Source organism: Sylvia atricapilla, chromosome 15, assembly GCF_009819655.1.
Source record: "Sylvia atricapilla isolate bSylAtr1 chromosome 15, bSylAtr1.pri, whole genome shotgun sequence".
NCBI classification, from domain to species: Eukaryota; Metazoa; Chordata; class Aves; order Passeriformes; family Sylviidae; genus Sylvia; species Sylvia atricapilla.
This window is the reverse complement of record NC_089154.1, coordinates 7,736,818-7,760,441: the sequence shown is the minus strand read 5'-3', so window position 1 is coordinate 7,760,441 and position 23,624 is coordinate 7,736,818. Positions and strand designations below refer to the sequence as shown.

At 51.1% G+C, this 23,624-nt stretch overlaps 1 protein-coding gene across 1 annotated transcript in view; it reads right to left on the bottom strand.

Annotated features, from left to right (window-relative positions):
* Positions 1-6,980: 6,980 nt before the first annotated feature.
* USP31 (ubiquitin specific peptidase 31) overlaps positions 6,981-23,624 on the bottom strand; it is a 29,128-nt gene continuing 12,484 nt past the window's right edge. The window contains exons 4-16 of the mRNA XM_066329984.1: positions 23,467-23,559; positions 22,264-22,399; positions 21,619-21,763; positions 20,671-20,854; positions 20,055-20,166; positions 19,722-19,816; positions 19,128-19,205; positions 18,808-18,937; positions 17,439-17,558; positions 17,057-17,282; positions 16,519-16,677; positions 15,463-15,615; positions 6,981-14,517 (exon numbers count right to left, since the gene is read on the bottom strand). Of these exons, the coding sequence (XP_066186081.1) occupies positions 12,977-14,517; positions 15,463-15,615; positions 16,519-16,677; positions 17,057-17,282; positions 17,439-17,558; positions 18,808-18,937; positions 19,128-19,205; positions 19,722-19,816; positions 20,055-20,166; positions 20,671-20,854; positions 21,619-21,763; positions 22,264-22,399; positions 23,467-23,559 (3,172 nt within the window). The 3' untranslated portion in view covers positions 6,981-12,976. The remainder of the gene's footprint in view (positions 14,518-15,462; positions 15,616-16,518; positions 16,678-17,056; positions 17,283-17,438; positions 17,559-18,807; positions 18,938-19,127; positions 19,206-19,721; positions 19,817-20,054; positions 20,167-20,670; positions 20,855-21,618; positions 21,764-22,263; positions 22,400-23,466; positions 23,560-23,624) is intronic.

Here is a 23,624-nt window from a genome sequence, read left to right as displayed (position 1 = left end):
CACTTGGGGAACATCAAGTTCCTGTTCCCTGCACATTTCCATCATCTCCAGCACCAGCCTCGTCATCACCTCAATAATCGGTGGTGGTGGCTACACCGGGGCTCAGCACAGCAACTGGTGACAGTGACAGTCACACTGCCAAGGTGCCCACAAGCCACCATGTGCCAGCACAGCTCCTTCATACCCAGCCGACCCATGGCCCCTCACACTCCTGGCACTGCAGCAGTGCAATTAGGACCTGTCACGCCATAAAAATACTGGAGTATTAAATGTATCAGATAAAACTCCCTCTGCTACTAAAGTAGCTCACATCCTGGAAATCTGAGCAGTGAGCAGTACAATTTCACCCAGTGATAGGACTGGATTAAGTTCTTCCCACAAAAGCCTCTTATTGTATGAAAAAGACCATTAGCAACATCGAAATCAATAGGGACTGGCCGCGGTGCTGCAGCTCCCGGCTCAGCCGGCACTGCCGAGAGCAGCGATCAGCCCGCGGCTCCTGCAGGAAGGAGCTGCGCTGAAGCCGGAGTCGGTGCCGTCCTGCTGCCAGCACTGGCAGCTGGCTGGGAGGAACAATCCACGAGCCCAGGGAAGTGTTCCCAGCAGCCAGCCAGAGCTGCCAGGCACATGCCGGGGTGATGGAGCGCTGTCAGGCGGGAGCGAGACGCCGGATCCTTCTCAACCTTCTCCCCACTGTCTCTGGGGCAGTTCAGCTCTTTTCACTGCAAACAGGGCTGGGAGCTTTTCCCCTCAGCCCCTGCAAGTGGCCACTCCAGAGCCCTCCGCTCCAGGAGCCAGGACCTCAGGGGCCACGGGGCACTGGCCTTGAGATGGAATTCCCAGTGATCCTCCTAAGGGTTATTCACACCCTACAACAGATGCAACGCACAAACGAGAAGGAAAAGTTCCCTGTCTTTAAAAAAAAACCTCCGTAAACAGCAAGCGAGGGCAATACATTATTTAAAGGCATTTCCAAGGAAAGAAAATAATTTCAGCTTAGTTAGCTTTTTAGGACATCCTAGCAGGGAGCAGGGAGCGCAGCGCTGCGGGCAGCAGGGCGGGCACTGGAGCGGGGCGATGCAAGGAGGGCACACGGCAGCGGGGCCGGGCACAGCACGGGGGACACACGGGGCCACAGCGCCCGGCTCCCTGCACGGTGACAGGGGGACACACGGTAACACAGCGCCCGGCTCCCTGCACGGTGACAGGGGGACACACGGTAACACAGCGCCCGGCTCCTTGCACGGTGACAGGGGGACACACGATAACACAGCGCCCGGCTCCTTGCACGGTGACAGGGGGACACACGGTAACACAGCGCCCAGCTCCCTGCAGGGTCCCAGGGACACGCTGGCGGGTGCTGTGGGAACGCGGTGGTGATGGAGAGCGGCACGACGGGCGCTGTGGTGCGGGCACGCTGATGAATTAGGTGTCAGTGGGTTTAATCCAGAGTCATTAGCCATGCTGAACGTTCGCATATCATTTGTTAAACTAATGGATCGCTGGAGGTCATTCGGTAATAAGAAAGGGAGAGGAGGGTTATTAGTTTTTATCAGACATTAATTGGCCAAAATCGATTGCTTGTTTGGTGCCTGCAGAGCTGTCGGGGTGTTTCCCCGCAGTGCCCCGGCGGCAGCGGCTCCCCCGGCCGGACCTCGGGGCGCTCCCACTGGCCCGGGCACTGCCGGGGCACCCTGAGCCCGGGACAGACAGCGCCCCGTGCCCAGGACAGCACCCTGAGCCCGGGGCAGACAGCACCCTGTGCCCGGGACAGCACCCTGAGCCCGGGGCAGACAGCACCCTGTGCCCAGGACAGCACCCTGAGCCCGGGGCAGACAGCACCCTGAGCCCGGGGCAGACAGCAGCCTGTCCTCAGGGCAGCACCCTGAGCCCGGGGCAGACAGCACCCTGAGCCCGGGACAGACAGCACCCTGAGCCCGGGGCAGACAGCACCCTGAGCCCGGGGCAGAAAGAACCCTGAGCCCGGGACAGACAGCAGCCCGTCCCCGGGGCAGCAGCGGACCCGCAGCCCCCGCCTGGCCCCAGCCCTCCAGGCTCCCCCGACTCCCCCAGCTGAGGCACGGAGAAGCAGAAATGAGCTGGGAACAGCTCAGGTGATGTCACATTTATCTAACAAGTTTCCAAATGAAAACTAGCATTTGGACTTACTGCGTTCAGGCTCAAAATTTGATTACATTTTTCTACAGCTGTAAATCTGCTTTCCTTTCTGCAACATTATTATTAAAGCCAGTATTGAATTGGTGGTGTGATACGTAAAATTTCAATCCTGGCTTTGACATTCCAGGAAGTTAAAAACCAATTACAGTGTGTGCTTTGCCTCAGGACAGAATGAATCATTGAACACAGCCACTTCACCGAGAGAAATTAAAGGCTGAAGCAGCAACATGGGGAAGGTATTACGTTAAAAATCAAAGGTCAATTAAAGAAAAACTGAGTCTATTTTATTTTTAATATTTTGCTTACATTTTCATTCCTTTCTGATGAACAAGGAGCCAAATAAACCCGCACTTATATTTATTTGCCAGGTAATAAATCCAGGCTGAAGCTAGTTTCAGGAGCTGAGAGGAAACATTGAGGTGATAAAAACTCCCAATAACCAGCATTAATCTCACTGTAACGAAGCCAGCACAGCAATAGGGCAGCACCTGCCCTCCCTGCAGTGGCGGCCGCTCCCACAGCGCAGCCAGGGGTACCCAGGGGACAATGTCCCAGCCACCGTCACTCTGAGCCCACGGCTTGGCCATGCCACACTGGGACGGGCAGCACCGACTGCAAAAAGTGTGACAGAGAGTCCAAGCCAGCACCGTGCAGTGCAAAGAGCTCCGTGTCCCGCAGCCAACACCTTGCTGGGGCTTCATAATTCAGTGAAGCATCTGCGCTCCCCCGTCCCTGAGAGCTGCAGAGGTGATGTCACAGCCCGTGAGTCCATCCAGCACCGCCGGGAACCGCCACAAAGTTCCCCCTAAGCAGCACGACAGGAGCTCTGATTCCATGGGCAGCATCGGCGCCACCCGGCCACGGGCAGGGAATTCCCGATGTCCCCAGAGCAGCGAGCCGAGCTCTGGGTTATCTCCGAGCTGTGGGAGGAGGAGCTGACCCCTCCTGTAACACAAAACACCGCCTGTACTTGCCTCGCTCGGCAGCAGCCAGTCAGCACTGACGCCTTCAACATGAGCTAATAGATAACCCACACCTTGAAATGCAGTCTATCATCTGCTCGTTACCCTCAATAGATCATTCACAAAGTATTAAAATGCTTAAAGACTGTCAGAGGGGCTGCAGGAATCGCTTTGCAATGCGCACACTGCCTTGCCACAGGAGCGAAGGGATTCCCTGGAGCACCGGCGGGCACGGCTTTATTTACAGTCTGGAGCACAGCGCAGTGGAGGCCCCAGCACCACTGCCGAGACAATCTGACCCCGGCTCTGGAAACTCATTAAGGCTGTTAGGAAACGCTCCCGTCCTCCAGGGAGCCGGTTCCACAAGATTGACAACGGGAGCGTTCCGCGGAGTACTCACATCCACACGGAGTGCGAGCCACGGGGAGACAGCCAGCTAATGTATTCCCAGACAATTTAGACTCATTTCAATAAAACCACAATTAGACGGCAGCAAATGGCGGGGAGAGCAGCTGTTATAGCACCAGGATACCCAACACAACACGCCCTGGCGCTGCGTGACACAGACAGTGCAGTGAGTCTGTCTGCAGACTGGAGTAATGGGGTCTCGGGAACTCCTCCTGGGGCTGGAGCTGGGCTGTGAGTGCCAGGTGCCTCCTAATCCCAGGGACCTGCTCCCAAGGACACCACAGCCCCAAACCTGCAGGAATAAAGACCCCCAGGTGTGGGGATCCACAACCAGCCTCAGTCTGCGAAGCCACCAGCATCCATCACCAGAGCAGAGCCCCACAAGGGGCTGGAGGAGCTGGAGTGAGGACATGGGAAAGAGTTGAGGGGGTTGCCCAGCACCAGAGCCCTCCACTCCCAGCAGTCTCCTGCCACCTGCAGCCCCAGCCCAGCCTGCTGCCCACCAGCTCCTGTCACCCACTGCAGTGAGACCAAGCTCCAGGAAGGAGGCGACACATTATGGACCCAGGTCCTGTGGGGTCAGAGGACCCCAGCCAGACCCTCAGCCACCATGGGAAGGGGCACAGGACACCAGAAAGGAAACCCTCACATCTTCAAAAGCCCCTCAGGCCTCCCCTGCCCATAACGTGGCCCAACCCAAGGGGCTTGTAATGGTCCCCTTCCTCCAGCAGCCCCATGGCCCCGAGCTGGGAACCCACTGTCAAATGGTAAATCCACCTTGAGGCTAATGTCACCATTTCTTATGAAAAGCTGGGTTTTTGCTCTACTATGGACTAGTTTTATGTTCCCATAAATTGCCAACAGTTAGCCAGATCCCCACAGAGCCAGGATCGATACCTGGCCGAGGGGAAAAAGTGCTGAGGAAGGAAAAGCAATAGTCCAATTAGAGCAAAATTTAAGAGTCCAGGGGTAAGGGTGACAGTGCCTAATGTGTTACAATTTATTGACAGCCTCCCAAAGCTTGGGTTTTGTTCTGGCTCTCAGAGGCAGGCAGGTGTCCCACCAGGCAGCAGCAAGGAGTCGCACATTCACTCTGCACCCTCAGTCCTGGCTGGCACAACCAGTAACCATTCCCATGTGGTTTGGCATCTCCAGCCACACACAGGCTGTTCTTGGCTCCTCTGATTCATCCATCAGCCTCCTGAGCTTGCAGCAGCCACCCTACAGCTCATGGGACAGGTGACATCCAGCCCCAGATCAGGCCCTGGGGCCACAGGGACCAAGGGAACACCTGGTACTCCCCCACCGGTGCTCCTCAGGGACACCCCACCCCCCTTCCCAGGGTGTCAGAAACCTGTGCCCAGCTCTGCACAGCTAATCCCAGCTAAACACAGCATAATCCCAGCCCAGGAGCGACATCTGTGAGCCCCAACCCTGGGCTCCCCTCCCGACCCCACTCTAAGCACAGCCCAGTCCCGCCCTGCCCTCCCCAGGCACCAAGTGCCTGTCACAGACCTCAGAAAGTGGGAGGCAACAGAATTGATCACTCAAAGATCAAAGTTCTCAAGCATTTTCCGTGGACCTCTCACCCCCCTCCCTGGACGGCAGTGGGCTCTCTGTTAAAGCCTGTGGCCAGAAACACCCAGATGGATTGGAGAAATGTTGGCAAATATAATAAACACAAGTACATTAACTCTAATTCTGCAAAGCCTTTGGCTATATTAATCTCTCTTTAATGTAATCACCTATAACTAAATGATGAGCCCATGATTTAATACATCTGCCACCCCCATTTCTACACAAATGTGAGGCAGTGCCTCTGGTACAGGGTAGGGGTGGGACTCATGTGCATGATGTGCATGACTGACCAGGGCAGCAACCAGTGCCTGGGGTCTCAGCTCCAGCTCACCATTCCCAGCAGGATGGATAAACACAGACCAAGGCTCCACAGCAGGGCCTGGCAGGGGCCAGGGTCTCCCAAGGCCCAGGGACCCTGGTGAGCAAGGGGTGATACAGCACAGCTGTTGATCAACACACCAACATCACCATTTCTGTAACCACCACCAGGCAAGGGGAGATCAGGACAACCCATCTGGAGACTTGGGGAACAAGGGGAAGTCACTGACAACTTCCACTTTGGTGAGCGCCAAAGGGGCATGGGGCACACACTGATAATGCTGCTCACCTGTGCAACAGTCCCCTCCTGTAAAAATATGCATGGAGGAGGAGAGAGAAAAAGAACCCTTGAGAATCAAAAATTGTGCTGAGAGGTGAGTTTGTGAAGCCCAGCCCAGCCCCTGATGCACTGATCCGAGGAGTCACTGGAGCAGGAGGACCTGAATCCACAGTGGAACGGCCCCCAGGCATGGGGTGGGACACATTATCTTGCATCCTTCTGCCCAGAGGACAGCTGAGATTGCCACAACCTTTTGTGCCCCATTTGCCCTGAGACTGGGCAGCCCAGCAGGGGCTGGTGCCTGCAGCTGGGGCAGCTCTCCCAGCCCAGGGGTGGGTCACGTGCAAACAATCCACCAAGGACAGAGATTTTCCATTCAGCAGCCAGGAGCAGCAGCCTGTCCTCCTCCTGCCTTGCTCCATCCTCATCCTCGCTGGGCTGAGGCAGGTGGCACCAGGAGCAGCCCCTCCACACTCCCATCTGATAGCCACACTCTCCTCCGTGTCTGGAGCCACTGCTGCACACCCTGCTAAAGGAAAAATAGTCTTTAATTAGGACAGAGCTGGAGGAGCTTCAAGCCTCCAGTGTCTGGTGATGGCAGAAGCCCCTGCAGCCACCCCTGCCCTCAATATCTTTGGCCATGTTGTATGAAGGGGTGGTCTGAGGGTCTCCTGGAAGTGTGGGGATCTGGCTGGGGGTCCTCTGGCCCTAAATGCCACAGGACCTGGGTCCATGTGTCCCTCCTGTCTGGAGCTTGGCCTCACTGCTGTGTGTGGCAGGGGGCATGGATGGGGCTGGGGGCAGCAGAGGACTGCCCTGGTGCTGGGAAGTCCCTTGATGTGGGGGGCTGAGCCCTGATATGAGCCATGGATGGATGGACAGGGAAGACTCCCACCTCTGCCTGAGCAGGTGTGAGCCCTCAAACTCCAAAGAGGAACCAGATCACACCCCCTTGCCCTGGGGCTCACAGACCAAACTCACCAGCACAGGGCTCTGGTGCAGATCCCACATCCACTCTCGGGACTGTGGCCGAGCAGCGCAGGACCTGGACTGATGGTCTGTGGAGAGAGAAGCATCAGGAACAACACAGGGGAAGGAGGAGGCCATGTCTCCCCACTCCAGCACACAGGTCTGTGCCCAAAGCCAGGCCCCTGGGTTTGGTTTCCCCAAAGGACCCCTGGGGCACACAGGGAAGTTCCCAGGGCTGTGCCCCCATCCTGGGCCCGCAGCCTGGAAAAACGCTCACTCAGGCAGGATGCCTAGTAATAAATTTATTGTATTTTATTACATATTCCCCTTTTTGCACTTAATTCCAATTCCTCATATTCAAACTCTTCTTTCTGAAAGAAAATGATTTTTAACATAAAAATATAAATTCTGCATATTAAAAGTGCATACACCTCGAATAATAAAACATACAAATAAATAATAAAAGGCATTGACACAGTCTCATGCAGTTGTCCTCAAATAATTTAAAATTTATGGTACAATGTTCAACCCCAAGTAGACAGCCTGCTTTCCAATTACTGTACAGGTCAAAAACATTAAAATACAGAGGAGAATATCAAAGGTGTGGGAAAGCCCCACGTCCCTGTACCAGGTACAGTGATGTGACATGCAGTTTGAGAACTGTAGATATTCCAGTGTAAAATCTGACATTGTGTCCAGAAGAGAAACTGCACTTGCAACAGGACTTAAAATTCAATTTTAACCAATGGTGAGGCACAGGTGGTGAGCAAATCTGTACAAATTCATACTTGGAAGGCCACAGGACAATAATGGAGCCACTTGTGGCCTGGATTCCCTTGTGTTACCCTACCCAAGGCAATGTAGCACCTCCAAAGGGGTTATTGCACTCACAAATGCCACACGAGCCTGAGGCCGGCGCGTGTGCGCTGCAGGGCTGAGTGAGCCGGGACTGGTGGTTACACTTAGTTTTAATCTGTGTCTTTTAAAAAACACTATTTGCAGATAAATTGAGTGCTATCACCTTTTAAAAAAATAGAGTCCCTAAGCCTTTAGATCTAACACAGACATTGTACAAGTCTTCAGGTGCTTTTCTTTTACAAAATAAAGCTTTTAATAGTAACTGCTTTACGATGCTTTTGTTGAGAAAACCATGTAGGACTTTCATCTCACCACAGATTAAAACTAAATTTCAGTTCCCTCCACAGGTATCATTAGATACTGCCAAATTCTTTTGGATTAGTAGGCAAACGACAAAGATTCAAAAAAACCCCAAACGAAACTAAAATTAAAAAAAAACAACACCCAACAGTAAAATTATTTGGAATGTTGTTTCCAAACCCTCTCCATGCCAGCTGACCAAGGGGAGGGCACCAAAGCTGCAGGGCCAAGAACCAGGAGGAGTTTTGGGACCTGCACGAAGCCCAGGCCAGCCCTCACCAGCTGCCCTGGCCATGCAGCACACACGGCTGCCCCGGGGGACCTGCTGTCCAACAGGACACGGCTCAAACCCCAACACCACAGGGTCCTGGAGCACGGACAGGCAGCCCAGCAGCTCCCCCAGAAAGGCAGGAAAAGCCCCAAGATCAGTGTGGGCAGCAGGAGGGCAGCTGGGAACTGCTCCCCTCACAAGGACACTCACAGCAGCTCCGTGTGCCCACACGGCCCCAGGGGCCTGCCTGCCCCTCCTCACAGCCCCCTTACATTACATGCAATGGCAAGCTACAACCCTGAGCAGGTTGCCCTGCTAACAAAAGGAAAAACAACACAAAATAGAAATCAGTTTGTTCTCATTTCCCTGCTCCAATCCCTCTAACCTTACATTACGCTCCAGCCTTGTCAGTAACGCAGAATCCTGCAAAGGAAAGAGTCAAAGATGTGCAAAGGAAGCAGGAACCCAGGGACATGCTCCTGTGTGCCAGCAGCAGCTGCCCCAGGAGGCAGCAGCACAGACTCCAAGCGGTGCTCCAGAGCAGCTCTAACACCGAGCACACCTCGGCTGGGCTAGAGGCTTGCATAGTTAGTAGGGACATGCATCGGGGACAGCACGGCCATGCAAGCTGCCTCACACGGAGGAAAATGGTTGGTCATGCTCAAGTTTTCAGCTTCAGAAAGCAAAACCCCTGCAGCGACAGCAGATGAGGGCACTTGCAGTGGGAGAAGTGCAATTAAGCTGCTAGCTTTCTATCCTAAGCATCTTGTTTTTATTAATCCATATTCGATAAGTCTGAAAGGGTTAACAATTTACACACCCGAAGTGAGACACAAGTTACAGAGAACTGCAGGCACCAAATTGTCCATCAAATGTGATTCATACAAAGAAAAGGTGCCTTTTCAATATACGTCGTTGAAAATGTGCTTATAACTTGACTACTACTAAACACTATCCAAAAGACACAGCCCAAAAAGGGTAAAAAAAAGTCTCTAGGTGACTCCTGTAGGAATTGAGCACTGGAATGAAGGCGCTGCTCTCCTGCGCCCAGAGGGCCAATTCCAGGAGCAGGAGCAAGTGGCAGACTAGGGATGTGGGGTAAAACACAAGTCACACTCCAGGTGACTACAACCCAAAGCCAACTGGAAACACTGCCTGAATGCCTGCTTTGCCTTGGAGCCCACCTGTTTGGGAGCTCTGCTGGGCCTCCCCCTCCCAGGCATTTCCAATCACTGTGAGGCACACCTTTGCTTCCAAGACCTTGACAGGAAGGTCCCAGACCCCACCATCCCCAGACAGGCTGGGAAGGACAGACCTGGCAGCAGCTGCTCCCAATGCACTCAGAATCCCATGAGACTTCCAGGCCCTACATGCCACCACCCAGGGGAGGTGGAGGTCCCTGGGCAGCAGCGGCCTCTGGGAGATGGCAGAGCCCAGCTCCTCTACAGCCATGAGTGTTTCTGATGGCCAACAGGAACTTTAAGATATGACCGTGTACATGCAGTTGCTCCAGAATAGCCTCAAGCCATTGCTGCTTGAAGGATCAATATGCAAAACCATGCTGGTGTTGGCATCTAGGACTTGGCAGATCCCTCTCTCGAGTGTTCCTTGGTACCATGCCACATCCTGGCAGCTGGACAACACAATACCATGGACAGAGTTCCTACACATGAAAGGGACAAGAGATAAATCTGCTTTAAAGCAAGGAGAGAAGACTGATTTTTTTTCCCCAAATCCCTTTAAGAAGGGCCTGCAATAACCTACATTCTGTTTCAGAAACATTTATCCTACTCCATTGATGGAGTCATGACTGTAACAGCAACAAGGCTTTGACTAACACCCCCAGTGAACAGAGTTTCCCAGATTCACACCCTTCAACCCTCTCCTGTGCAAGGAAGCTCATTTACTCCTGAAGATGTGCAACACCAAAAGGCAGAGCAGCAACATGGGCTGTTCCCCAGGGCCCTGATGCAGAGTGGACACAGAGCAGGGGCTGCAGTCTCCACACTGCACACACACCGTGACCTTTTGCCTGGTGAGTGTCTCATGCCCCACATGAACTCTGGTGCATCCTGGTAAGTCAAACACTTCGCCTGAGGACACTCCAAGCCAAGCCCTCCTGAGCAGAAAACCCACCAGAGGAGCAGCATCCCACCCGCTCAGAGACAAGGGTACTGTCAGTGCAGCCCCTCCTGCCCACTCACACTCTGCAGAGCTAGGAGCCTGTGCACCAGAGCTGCTGTTCCAGAGGGACAGAGAAATCCAGTTTGGCAGCATAAAGAGAGCAGACAGTGCTGGAGCTGGCAGCAATTAGCATCAGGAATTATGGAGAATGTGCAGAAAGAGAGTGAGACTGACATCTCATGGGATTGCAGAGGTTCAACTACTTTTATCAGCTGCTGGAATACCAGGACCTCCATCTCCCTTTTACCCAAATGACAGCTCCATTGTTTTGCTTCAGATACAAACACTGAACTGGTGTTTTCAGCTAAAACATGGGTTTGGACATGGCTTCAAATTCCCTTCAGTCGGGCATGCAGCACAGGAGCAAAACCACCCCAAAACCCACACACCAGCTTCCAGTTTAAACTCCTTCAGTGAGTGATGACATGGGGAAAAAAATGTGACTTGATAAAAATAACCTTTCACAAATGTCCATGGCAAAATGCACAGAAAGTAGTTCTGTCTATTAAAAGATCCCGAACCGAGTCAGCATAAGCCACCGGAATTACATTCTTGCTAGAAGAGTTGTTACAAGAGAAGAGCCAACACAGTGTAAGACCTTAATACAGATAAAACCTTAAACAAATACTTCAACATCAACATTTCAGGGAGTAATTTAAGTACTGCAATGTGAAGCAAGTCTTATCTGCTCTGCTGGATATAACAGAAAATAATCCAAGAATAATCCAAGTCATACATTTCAGAAGCAAGCAATGCAATCTTTGCTTCTTGTTGCTGCAATAAATGAGACTGAAACAATGCCTGAGTGAGGGAATGCATTGAGGGGACAGTTATGTTTGGGTTGGAACAGTCAGGGCATTATATGTGCAGGCTGTGGGCACATGAAAGGGATGCAGCAGGACATCACCAGGACACTGCAAGGGTTACATCACAGGTGGGCTCATCCCCACACACTGACCCCAGCTCGATGGGGGTCTCATCCCAGCTCAGCCCCACACACACTCCAAGGAGCCAGCTACCTCCAACCCTTCCCTCCCAAGCTTGCTGCAGCTCTCTGGTGAGCAGAAAACTGATCACAGAGCAGCAAGGTGCACAGCAGACCTGGGGACAAGGCTGCCTGCAGGGCGAGCAGCACCTCGGCAAGGGAGGTGGCACAGCCCAGTTTGTTATGCTGAAGGGACAGAGCACACAAGTCCCCAGCCCCAAGCTATGCCCAGAGAAGCTCTGCCATTGCACTGGACAGGGACAGACCTCACTCAGCAGAGAGAGTGCCCAGCACACTGCCCAGCTTGTCACAACCTACATGACAGGCTGTGGACATATAGGATATGCAGCACATCAATAAAAACTCATGGGAATTTTAAAAAAAGATTACACCACATATATGTAAAAGGACTTAAGAAATCCACCTTAAGAGGAACCTTACAGAACTTGAGGAATCTCCCCTGTAAGAAGGGCATGTAAACAAAGACATCAGTAGATGTAGTGTTTTGACCCTGATGGAGGTTGTCATCCAAACAAGAAGGGGAACCTTCCACTGAGGGACACGTGGCAGCCAGACCCAGGCGGAGGGGACGAGCACTCCAGAAAGAAGAACACAGCGCTCTGGAGAACAGGAAAACTGCTCTGGGGGTTTGGGTACAGCCCCTCCAACCCACAAAAAGGGGCCTGTCAAAGCATGCTCAGAGAGGGCAGGACAACACTTGATCTAAACATCACCCCTAAGAGATAAAGAAGGCTTAATTACACCACTATGATAAGGGTCTGAGCACATTAGGAAATGCTTCCCAAGAGTTTGAACAGGGGCATCCTGACAGCATCACAGCCATCCAGGTGTGTAGACACAACTCTCCCATGGCACTGCTTCCACAGGACGAGCTGGCCAGCAGCTGCTGCCCAGGGATTTCTTCTGTTGTTTAGCACAGCATTTCAGAAGAAAGTAGTTAAACAGGACAGGGTAGAGGTTGCCTAAGGTATGGACAAAGCAAAACTCTTCAAAGACACAGCAACAAAAACTGCAGGTTACATTTCAAACTTCCTGGTGTTGGAATGCAAAAATTAAATCTATTACACAGACGCGCACAGAGACACACAGGTACCTTTCTGTCCGTCACTAATGCTAGTCCCTCCTATACTGGCTGAGTATATACCTGAGAAACAACATTAGTGTTGAAATATTGCCCTTTAGAAAGCTTGAAAATGGAGGGGAGCAGGGAGAGAGAGTTGAGAGCAGAAAGAAGCGACAGTCTCTCCAGTTTCCTTCGCATCCTCCACAGCTCAGAACAAGGCCATACACCAGTGTGGACACAGCCCACTCAGAACAAGACCAAAGGAATATCAGTTCACAGCTCTACAAAGCACACTAGTGTCAGTGCAACTGGGGTTCAGGTCCCAACCCTCAAATCTGAAGAAAGTTGTTGCACTTTCGACAGAGACTCCTGTACAAGTGCTATGGGACAGCTGCATTCATGTTCAACAATGACTCCAGCTAGGCTACTTGCACCAGTGCTGGCTGCCTGTGGCTATTTGGTTTGATGGCAGAATCAAAGGCGCTTTAACAACTCGCAGTTAACTTCTCCTCAAAACATACATTAGGCACATGAACAAAAAACAAGAGCTCAGAATAAATTAGCTTCTCAGCAGAAGAAAAGACACCTGGATTGCAGCATTTCACTGAGGTTCCAGAGAAGGCCGTACAGACACCTGCATGCTGGAAGGTAATTTTTTCAGTGGCTTGTCAGCAGACTGCTTGCCACTGGAAGGAGGAGACTGGACTCCGGGATCTAGCTGGGAAGACTTGGACTTGCGACTGGATAGCAGAGAATGTTTGTTAGATGTGGCATCTTTTGAGACAAGTTTTTCTTTTGTAGCTATGTTGGCATTGGTTTGAGAGGCTGGCAGGACACCACCTTTCTCTGGTTTGTCCTCCAGCACATTTTTACTGCCTGACTTGGAACTGACACTCCCTGTCTTTTTTGAAAGCATTGTCGTCTTCCCCAGGTCTGCTGACCTCCGTGTCTCTTTCTGCCTTAAGGCTGATTTAAAGAAAGACAAACCCTTCTCTTCGGACTTGCTGTCCCTCTTCAACCCCGAACGCGCCCCAACGTTTGGGGACCGCAGGTTGGCCATGGAGGAGCTGCGCACGTGCCTGCTGTCCACTGCCCTGCTGTCACTCCTGGAGTGGCTGATCCGTGGAGAGCTCGTCCTGGAGCTGCTGGTAACGCTCGTTTTGTCCGACCCCAGACTGATCTTGGAGCCCTCCCTGCTGAGGCTGCGGTCGGAAGTCCGGCTCTTCCCAGAGGAAGAGCCCTTAGTCAATGAGCCTGATGGGGTTTTCTTGGCAGCTGTGGAGGATGGAGAAGAACCTGACTTCTGCTTCTGTTGAGCTGATGGGACAGATGCCTCCAGGGGCTTCGTGCTGTGGTCCTTCCTAGCCTGAGTGGGAGCAGGAGACCCGTGTCGCCCGCTGACCCTAGAAGAGTCTGCCTTACTTCTAGACCGGGAAGCTTTCTGAGAACTCTTCAGTGGAGGAGAAGAGTGAGAGACTTTGGTCTCTTGGGTAGCTAAGACTGTCCTTCCCTTCCTCAAACTTTTATCTGGCTCAGAAGCTCCTTTGGAGCTGTGACCTTTTTTAGGGGTGTCATGTGCCTTTTCTGCAGCCAGCCCCGTCCCAGCTGGGGCTTTCACCTCCTTCACTGGGGAGCTGTCCACAGAATCACTCTGGTCAACAAAGGCAATTTGATTGTTGTTATCAAAAGGGTCCAAAGCAGGGTGATTTCTGTCTGGCTGCACAGAGCTTTTACCATACCCATCTGAAAGGTCTGAGCTAGATGTCCTTACAACAGACTCTTCCCTGAATGCCCCTTCCATGACAGCCAAAGGGGCTCTGCGAGCTGTCCTGTGCTCTCGTCGGCTGCTGTCACAGGGCTCCAAGTAGCTGCTAGAGAGATTCCTCAGGCTGCCAAAGCATGAGGTGGAGACTTTATCATCAGCAGCTTCCCCAATCTTCTCCAGAGTGGAAGCAGAGGTATGTACTGGGGAATCTCCAGAGAAGCGTGATGGGGAGTTGGAGCGGAACTGCAGTTTTGCAGAGAGTGACCACGAGGGCCTGACACCATTTTCACTCACTGCCAGGGGGCTGGTGACAGAGGATCTGGATGATAAGCTCTGCCGTTGGACACTCCTTACAAATGGTCGAGTTGAAAATCCTCCTGCAGAGAAAGCAAGTGACAGTCTCAATGGGAAAGCCGAGGCTGCAGCTGGTTTACCCCACCCATCCACATTTCCCCATGAGAGCCAAGCAGTCCACCCACACCACACTATGTGTCTCTCCACGCAGGCTGCAAGCACAGCTTCTTGCACAAAAGCTGAATGAGGAATCCAACAACTGTTATTTGCCAGGGGTCACCCAGGAGTAACTCTCTGAAGCCTTTAACTGATAACTCAGATTCTTCTCTCATCCCTGAGCAGCAGGAGATCAAACACAACGTTTGCACCTCAAAAGTCCTTGAAACTGGTCAAATCACCAGCTGAGATTATGATTCTGTGTTAAAGAATATTTCCCAGAGCATTCTGTGAAAGGCAAAGTAGGATTCCTCCCTCTAGATCAAGTGATGTAATTGTACTTAGAAATACAAAATGTAAGTATTTTAGAAGTGTGACTTCCATAGCCAGACCTGACAGCTCTCACAGCATAGCAGCAGTGACATCTCCACACCAGCTTCCAGCTCTGACTGACCATGAAGCTCCACATTCTCAGAAGTTAAAAGGCAACGTATGGAGGAACCAGGCAAAGCCAGGAACTGAACAGTAACTTGCATACCTGAGTGAATTTGCATCTCCCTCTATGCTAAATCTGTCAGCAGTGTGTCAGCCCTGCAAAGGTGATGCAGTGAGACCCAGAGAGAACGCAAGCACAAGAAGTTCCTGACTGAGAGATTATGTTGATGGCATTTGCTTTCTTTGAAAGCCTCCTTAAGGTTCCTCCAACCTTTCATGAGGCAGAAGCCCACTTGTCCTCCTACTGAGCCAGCTCTTGCCTCTCTCAGCTGCTGGAGTTACCGGCCCTTGCAACCACAGATTTCACAGCTGTTTTAGTAAGGATCTTGCAGCCAAGAGACAAGTGGCCCAGCTTTCTCCCCAACAATGATACACACCATCATCTTCACTGCGTTCCCCGGTGAGCTCCACGGACTCAGAGAGCGAGGCGAGCGAGGTGCGGCGCGAGGAGGCGGCCGAGGCGATGCTGGGCTGCTTGCTGCCGGGGAGCCGGCTGACCCAGTGCTCGCACAGCGACGAGCTGGTGGAGCCTGCAGGGGCCGGGACACACGTCAGCAGCTGCACACACACACACAGACCCCTGGCAGCCCAGGGGGCTCCTACTGCACTGCTCTGCTCACTACACCTGAGCCTGGGGCTGGGCACTACTGCACTGCTCTGCTCACTACACCTGAGCCTGGAGCTGGGCACTACTGCACTGCTCTGCTCACTACACCTGAGCCTGGAGCTGGGCACTACTGCACTGCTCTGCTCACTACACCTGAGCCTGGAGCTGGGCACTACTGCACTGCTCTGCTCACTACACCTGAGCCTGGAGCTGGGCACTACTGCACTGCTCTGCTCACTACACCTGAGCCTGGAGCTGGCCCTCAAGGCCCCAGCACCCAGACACTGCCAAGAGAATGGGGCTTTACTCTATGGAGGATTCATGGTCAGAACAAGAAGACAGGACTGCACTTGTGCCAGTGTGCTGTGAATACCAGCATGCAGACAGTGAGGGCATTTCAGCTGCCACCCCAATGTCACAAAAATCTCTTTTACCGGGGGCAGGTCACCAAGTCTGCACCTGCCCACAGCTCACCGTGGATTCCATCAACACATGCACTACTGGTGCCTCCTCGGGACTGAGAGTGCTGCCACAGGGAAGGAGCGAGTCACGATTTGATATCCTGCACAAGGGCAGCTCTGAGCAGTCATCTCTAGGGGCATAGGGGCTTCTCCCACCTCTGCAGCCTCCCTGCCAAAACTGCCTTAGCAGAAGAGATGGAAAGTTCCCATGGCCTCTGGCACACAGCCAGACTCAAACAAGCCTCGCTGAGTTCTGGGACACAAGAGTGAGGGTTTAAGCAGAGCTGGGTAGCAAATTCTCCAGAAGGACAAACTATCCATGAAAGAGAACTTAGAACCACCCCGAACAGTGCAGTGGGGCTTACCTGCCACCGAGCTGTTGGCAGACCACGAGGGGATCGCTGTGCGTCGCTGATAGAACAAGATATAAGCTGTCTGCTTGCAGACTTCACTTTCAGAAAGTTGCTGAACTTCACTGTCATCGAAGCAGTACCACTGGCCATCAACAGAATTCTTGCAATATGCTAAGAAATAATACATTATTGTAAGACTCCCTCACTCCTACCGCTCTCAGGTTTGCTGTACGATATTCAACATAACCTTATCTGCTATGATGGACTCGGAGGACAATGCGAGGAACAGATTTATTCTTGCATCATCTTCCAGTCTGACCAGCAAGATGGAAGCCTGAGGCTGCCAGAACACAATAAACAGCTTACATTTCAGGACTTTGTCCAACATTACTGCTCAGAATAGAACATTATTTGGGATGGCTCTGTTCACTTCACCTTCTGTAACTTGTGACACTGCTCCCATCTGTGACTCCCTTTCTGACCCCATACAGAAATATAACCAGTTTCTTTGTGAAAGGCTACACCAGGGATAGCATAGCAGGACACTTGCCTGTATAGTGCCCCCCTTGCATGGTGCCATGGTGGTTGCAGACAGCATACAGGTCATAGATGTAGTCCTCAGGATCTCTGCCGAGGCCATAAGGTTTCCTCCAGGGTGACCAGTGCGATGGCAGGCTCCAGCTGCTCTGGCTGCGTTTCACAACATGAGGAGTCATGTCCAAGCCACTCAAGGGAAATTTAACCATGTTCTGAAGTTTCATCCTTCGGTCTCCTTCCTGTGTAGAGAGAAGAGCATGAGCTGCAGAAGTCAAGGCCACCATGCCTGGGAAAACCCCAGGTGAGGAACACACAGGGCAGAACGGCTGCTTCTAAAGAGGGGAGTCTACTCACATCACTCAGCAGTCCTCCAGCAACACTACAAGCACCCTTACCTGTCGAAACCTTTTCAGATGTATGATGAGAACATCAGGTAAGGTCCAGAGGCTCAGTGTGATGCTACCCTGCTGCAGCTGCTTACAGTGTGGGCAGCGCCATGCATCATCTGGGGCAAGCTACAAAAAATAGGCAGGAGTGGGTATTGGTTTTCAAATGTCAAGGCAGCTCACACCACACCACTGTTCCTCTGCTGCCCCAAGCTCAGTGCAGACACTGAGCCCTCTGCCTCATCTCCCTCCAGCATTTATAAGCTCACTGGAAATGCAGGGTTCCCAATGATGCTTTTCAGAGTGACAAGCAGAAACCTGTGCCTCATTCAGGAGGCACTTCCTGCTGCAAGGCAGAATTCAGCCAGTGCTGCTGTGCAGAAGACCTTTTTGCACCTTATAAACACCAGTGCCTTGGAACTGGAGAAGGAGGAAAAGGAAAAACCAAGGCAAAAAGCAAGCAGGCTTGGCAGCCTGAAAAGCATTCTCACAAGAAAACCAGCAGTAGAAAAAAAGCAAGGAAAAAAAGCAGAAAAACATCAGAACAGAAAGAAGAAAGGTGTACTTTGGATGTCCCCTCTGGAAACCCACTTCCTTAGTCCCAACATCACAGAGTTACACATTGAAGACCCTCCCTGTCCCCCACAAAGCCTCCCTCCACAGCCCAGTGCTCAGAGAACTCAGCAGCCACAGAGATTTAAGCTGTCAAACAACTCTTCCTACACCTCTGAAAAAAACAAGAGAGGTTGCCAAATTATTACAGCTTAGTCTTGGGTCCAAAGACTAACTCCAGACAAGCCCTTTGTACAGCAAATTAGAGACTGCCAAAAGAATTTTCAGATGGCTTCCATGTGCCAGGCAAGGGCCAGGTCAGAGCCCTCTCTAGTCTGCCTGTGGTACATCACCACTCCTGTCTCTTCAGCCTCACACAACAAGCAGAGCCAGAGCAGAGGAGCAGCCCTGTTCCTGCAGAACTGAGCTCAGTGGTCACTGTGCTGCTGTTCAAAGGGGTTGCACTCAGTGGGAGCTGCCTGACCCCACGCCAGCCCTGCTCAAGCTTGGGAACACAATTGCTCCAGGACACTCCCATGAAGCCACACTGTCCTAATCCTTCATATTTATAATATTTCACAGAAGGAAATTGCTAAAGAGAGGACTAAATTCTTGTACCAACATCTGGGCAGCAAAGAACCCAGCAGCAGGACCTCCCACAATCTTCCCACTGCAGAGGAGCTCCATTACCAGCACAGATAACTAGTCTTGTGTCACAAATCTATTCTCCTGTCACAAGGAATCAATGTTTGCAGAAAAGAGCTGCTCTGGAGTGAGGGAGTTCCTGCAGCATGTGAACAAGCCAGAGTACACAGTCTGTACCTACCTGTTCCTCTTTGGTGTACAGTTGGAAACACTGAGATAAAGTGCAGATCTGAGGTTGATGATGAAGCTCTCTCTGCTGGCGGACACTTTCAGAGTCTGGAATATATTCCTCTTCTGTATTCACAAACAAGCTGCATCAGGGAGACACCACATTTACCAGCACATCCCCTTGCTTGCCAGCCTGTCCCTGCAGACAGGGGCTGGGCACAGGTGGAGTTTGAGTGGTCTCATATTTGCTGAAGGATGCACAGTTCACACAAACGAGCTGCAAGCAGCAATTGTGAGGTGAACACAGTTAAAGGGTTTTTATTTCATACTTACTAATCTTTAGTTTCTTTGTCCCATTCTACCACTAATTTCACATGAGCAGTTCCCCCCTGTCCACACGACTTCAATGCCCTGCAGAGAGGAGCAAACATAAGTCAGATCATCCTTCAATCCAAAGTCTACATTATCTTCTACATGCATGTAATTTCTCTCCACAAGCCCTTCATCCTTCCTCCACTCCCACAGATCAAGTTTGCAAAGGAGTAAAAGGAATTCACACAGCAAAACACTTGGCAAGGCTGGTAAATGCCTTCACCCAAATATGTGAGTTCTGTAAGGCAATATACACCTGTTACAGAACAGGCATTTACCAACATTTCAAAGAATAACAGGCACAAGAAAAAAATTAAAAATCGTGGGAGTAGTATTTTCATTCTGTTCCCCATTTCCAGGGCAGACAGACTCCAGATGGCATGACACATAACTGAGGTATTCTCACACAGCTTCCTGAGGATGCTCCCTCATTTCCCTGCTCCTCGGGCCTCTGCAGTCCAGTCCTGTTCATTTCTGCATGGTTAACACCGAGTTCCCAGCTAACACACCTCTCTCCACCCCTGGGAAGCACCCAGCACCCGAGGGCCAGCTCACCTTTCCACTGTTGGGTGGCAGAGGGGTCGCTCCTCCTGAGGTAGCAAGTATGTTATGCCCACAACACTGACCACTCGCAAGCTGAATGGGCAAACCTGCAACAGAGAGAACAGAGACCACCTCAGTGGCTCCAATCCAACCTGCCCACATGCAAACTGCTCTCAGCACTGGCTGACAAAGACTTCACCCTGGAACACGTTTGACATGAGAATGCAAATTTACAAGGTCTCAAATATGCCTGTGCCAATGAGCTGACAGAGGGCTGAGGTACAGCAATGGAACCTGTGCATCCAACAGCTCCTCTCTGGTGACCAGAGAGGACATTTGTCTCACCTGCAAGCAGGCTGCAGGCCGCAGGAAATACTGCATCTTCTCCAGTATTTCCTTCTGCAGAATATCCCAAGCAATTGTTTTTTCCAAGTGCAACACAAAGGGCAAGCCAAACCTATGGGAAGGAGGAGCATTTGAGGAACAATTAAAAGATTATCCTGTTCAGCAATAAGAACCCCAAAGTACACAGGAGAACTTCATGTGAAGTTTGTGAAGCTTCAGAGGCTGAGGCAGTTCTCAGGCTCCAGTTGATACAAATGCCTTTGGCATGGTTGTTTCTCACTTCTCTCCCTCCCCTCATTTTTGCTCCAATTTAAAATTCCCACCCATAACAGGGCCTGGTCAAACATGGTGCTCTCAAACCAAAGGTGGTGTATCCTCCCAACTGGGCTGCACTTGTTCCTTTACAGTAATGCAACACCTAAAGTACACTAAAATTAGAAATACTTTGCTGCACCGATTAATGCTTTTTGATCAACATGCTCTTTAGCACCTGATATGAGCTAGGGATGCAAAGCTGCTGCTCCTTCACCTGGAGCCTGTACTACAGGAGAGTAAAATCTAGGTCAATTTAGGAAGCAGCCAGAAGAGTAACTCCAACCATGCTGCTGCCAGTCACCTTTTGCTCTGCTGTCCAGTGCACGCTCTGTTACACACCAGCAAGACAATCTTGTCATTTGCTGCTAGTTTAGGACAGGACTGTTCCAGTTTTCCAGGCTTCACTGTTCCTTGAGAGTATGCTATTGTTCGGGAGTGCTCAGTGCCACATTTCAAGTTATTCAGGTTATTGTTCACATGTATTCCTGAAAAATCAGAAGACAGGAAACATTTCATTATGTCATTTGCCTTTAGTGCCCTGATGCCCCCCTCAGGAAGCCCTCTTTGGGCTACAGAGCAGCACATCAGTATGGAATCAAAAGCATTTTCATCACTTGTACAAAGACTTCAAAGAACAACTACCTTTCACGGTGACTGTTTCTTTAGAGAAGGACATTATATGCAAGTGCTCCCCATCTGATTTTTCACAGCAGGTTGTACAAGCACTCTCAGCTTTTACTGCCCGCAAGAAAAACTGAAGTGCCAGAAACCAAACTTGTTATTTTCAATAATAAAATTTGCCTTTGATTACACTCCATCTGCCCAGGACACAATTCCCTTTCACTGAGGGGACATGCAGAGGCCAAGGAGTTTGAGTTTGGAAAGAGAAAGTGTTTGTTCATTCCTGAGACTGTTTATTCATCACTAGCAATCTGATTTTAAATAACACAATTTCAGTGGCTTCATCTGGTCCCTAGCAGGTCTTTAAATTAAGCCTGACAAGACATTTCACATTAAGCCAGCCTGGCCTGTAGCATCTGCCCCGAGAAGAGGCAGAAAGGAGTGTACAACACTGCTTGATAACCTCCCAGCTGACAACACTATTAAATCTTCTGGAATGAGCCTGGACAAAGTCAGACCTGAAATCAATACACCAGAATATCAACAGCTTGTGGGACTCATTCTTTTCCCACACAAACCTCCCTGGCTAGTCACCTGAGGTGGGCATTAAGCAGAGTTATTGACTCACCTCTCTGACTGAGGATGCCCTCAGGCCTGAAGATCTCTGGGGTCTCAAAGGCAAAAATACAGTCACTCTCGTGGATGGTGTCCAAGTCATCGGTGTCACAGAAGGAGCGGTGGAACCCATCGTAGTACATCTCTGTCAGCACGATCTGCAGGCAGCAGGAGCAAACCAGAACCCATCAAACCACCTGCCATTTCAGCTCAGTGCCCTGCCTCTCAGCTGGGATTTTCCAGCACTCCTCAAGACATCCTGTCATCAGCCAGGAGCTAGGAACAGGGCAAAGGACAGCCATAAATGAGAAGCTGGGGTAAAAGCAATGTATAGAAAGGTTTTGGTGGGATTCAACAGCTTTCCTGAAGCTCTTCATATAGCGGAACTTGCCATAGGTGCTCAGTGATTGCCTCACTGCCAGCATGCACGAATCACCATGGGCTCAGGCAGGTCTGCACACTCCATGGAGGGCTATTCCAACATCACTAGGATTCAAACAGCCAATGCACAGGGAAAAGCATGATCCAGATTTCCACCGCTACCTCACTTCAACCACAGGCAGAAAATTTTGATTCCTACACATCCAACAAGGGACAAAAGCCTCCACTCTCCCTCCCACTGCAGGGAGGACACACAGGGAGCAGCCCAGCCTGTTACCTGCTCCAGGGGTATCTTGGTTTCCGAGGAGACAGCCTCCCGCAGCCTGGCCACCGTTCCGGAGATGGGCACGGCCACCCCGATGCGCATGCAGTGTGAGCACTTGCCCTGGTACACCACGGTGACGTACAGAGGCCTGTGGAGAGCATGGAGCACTGCTGGGCTGGGCTGAGCACCTCTGGGCACTGCCTGGAGCAGCCCCAGCCCAGCCTGGGCACATCCAGGGCCCTCCTCACTGTCCAGATCTACCTCACACTGCAGCTGTGCTCAGCTGCAGAGAAACAAGGGTGTTTGATTTACAGACTCCTTTCTTACTACATGGCCTGGTGTTACCTGCTCCCACAAGCAGAACATCTCAAAAAAAGGCCCACAAGTTAAAACCAAAACTGTTTATGAGAAGGCACTCAGTTTTCCAACAGGGATCTTGTAAGGAAGCTTGGGACAGTCAGTATAAGACAGTACCTTGAAGTACTTGGAGAGCTGCTACTGGGAACAGGCAGCCTCTCAGGCCTCAATCCTGCCTCAATCCTGCCTCCAACAACAGCCAGCAGCACTACTGGGGAGAGAAGATGGAAGGGACACCTTCCCCTGGGCTCATTCAGCCTCCACCTGGTGGTGGAGCAGGGATTTCCAGGGCAAATGTGACAGAGCAACGTTTAATCTGCCCTATCATTACTCTGTTCCATTGCTTCTGGAACCTACACAAGTTTTCTGGATGCTATTTTCCTGGATCTTTTTCCTCCCCTGAAGCTTTTCTCTTTATTTACATCAGCTGTCTCTCAAAAAAGCAAAATATTTTGCAGGAAAGATTTTTCCATTTTTGAAACTGAAGTGATCAGTGAGGCTCTTCTTAAAAAAAACAATGTGCTTCATCCTTTTCCCTTTCTTTCTTTTAAAATGCTATAAATTAAGTGAAAAGCAAAAAATATTTAGGAATATTAGGTAATATTAGATAATAGGAAGCAAAGACCTTTTCTCCCAAAATTAATTCTACAGGAAGGACAGGCCTTTCTAAAACAAGTAAAAGGCTCAATTTTCCATTTTACCTGCAAAACAAAACATTCAATCCCCATAGGGTCCTATCTACCTTTTTTTTAATGACTTATCAGAAATTTTGCTGGTATTGTGGTATTGTCCCTGCAGCAAGTTAAGCACATGACATGCAGGGGAAGAGCCAAGGTCATGCTCAGGACTGTCCCATACCGAGTGTGCGGCAGAGGGATCGGCAGCGAGATGCAGAGGAAAGGGTCAAATGTGTTGCTCTGCTTCTGGCAATGAGGGCACGTCAGGGAGGACCTGAAACAAACATGGAGAACAGGGCACAGTTACATCTCACTTCACTGGGAATGTATAAACCATCA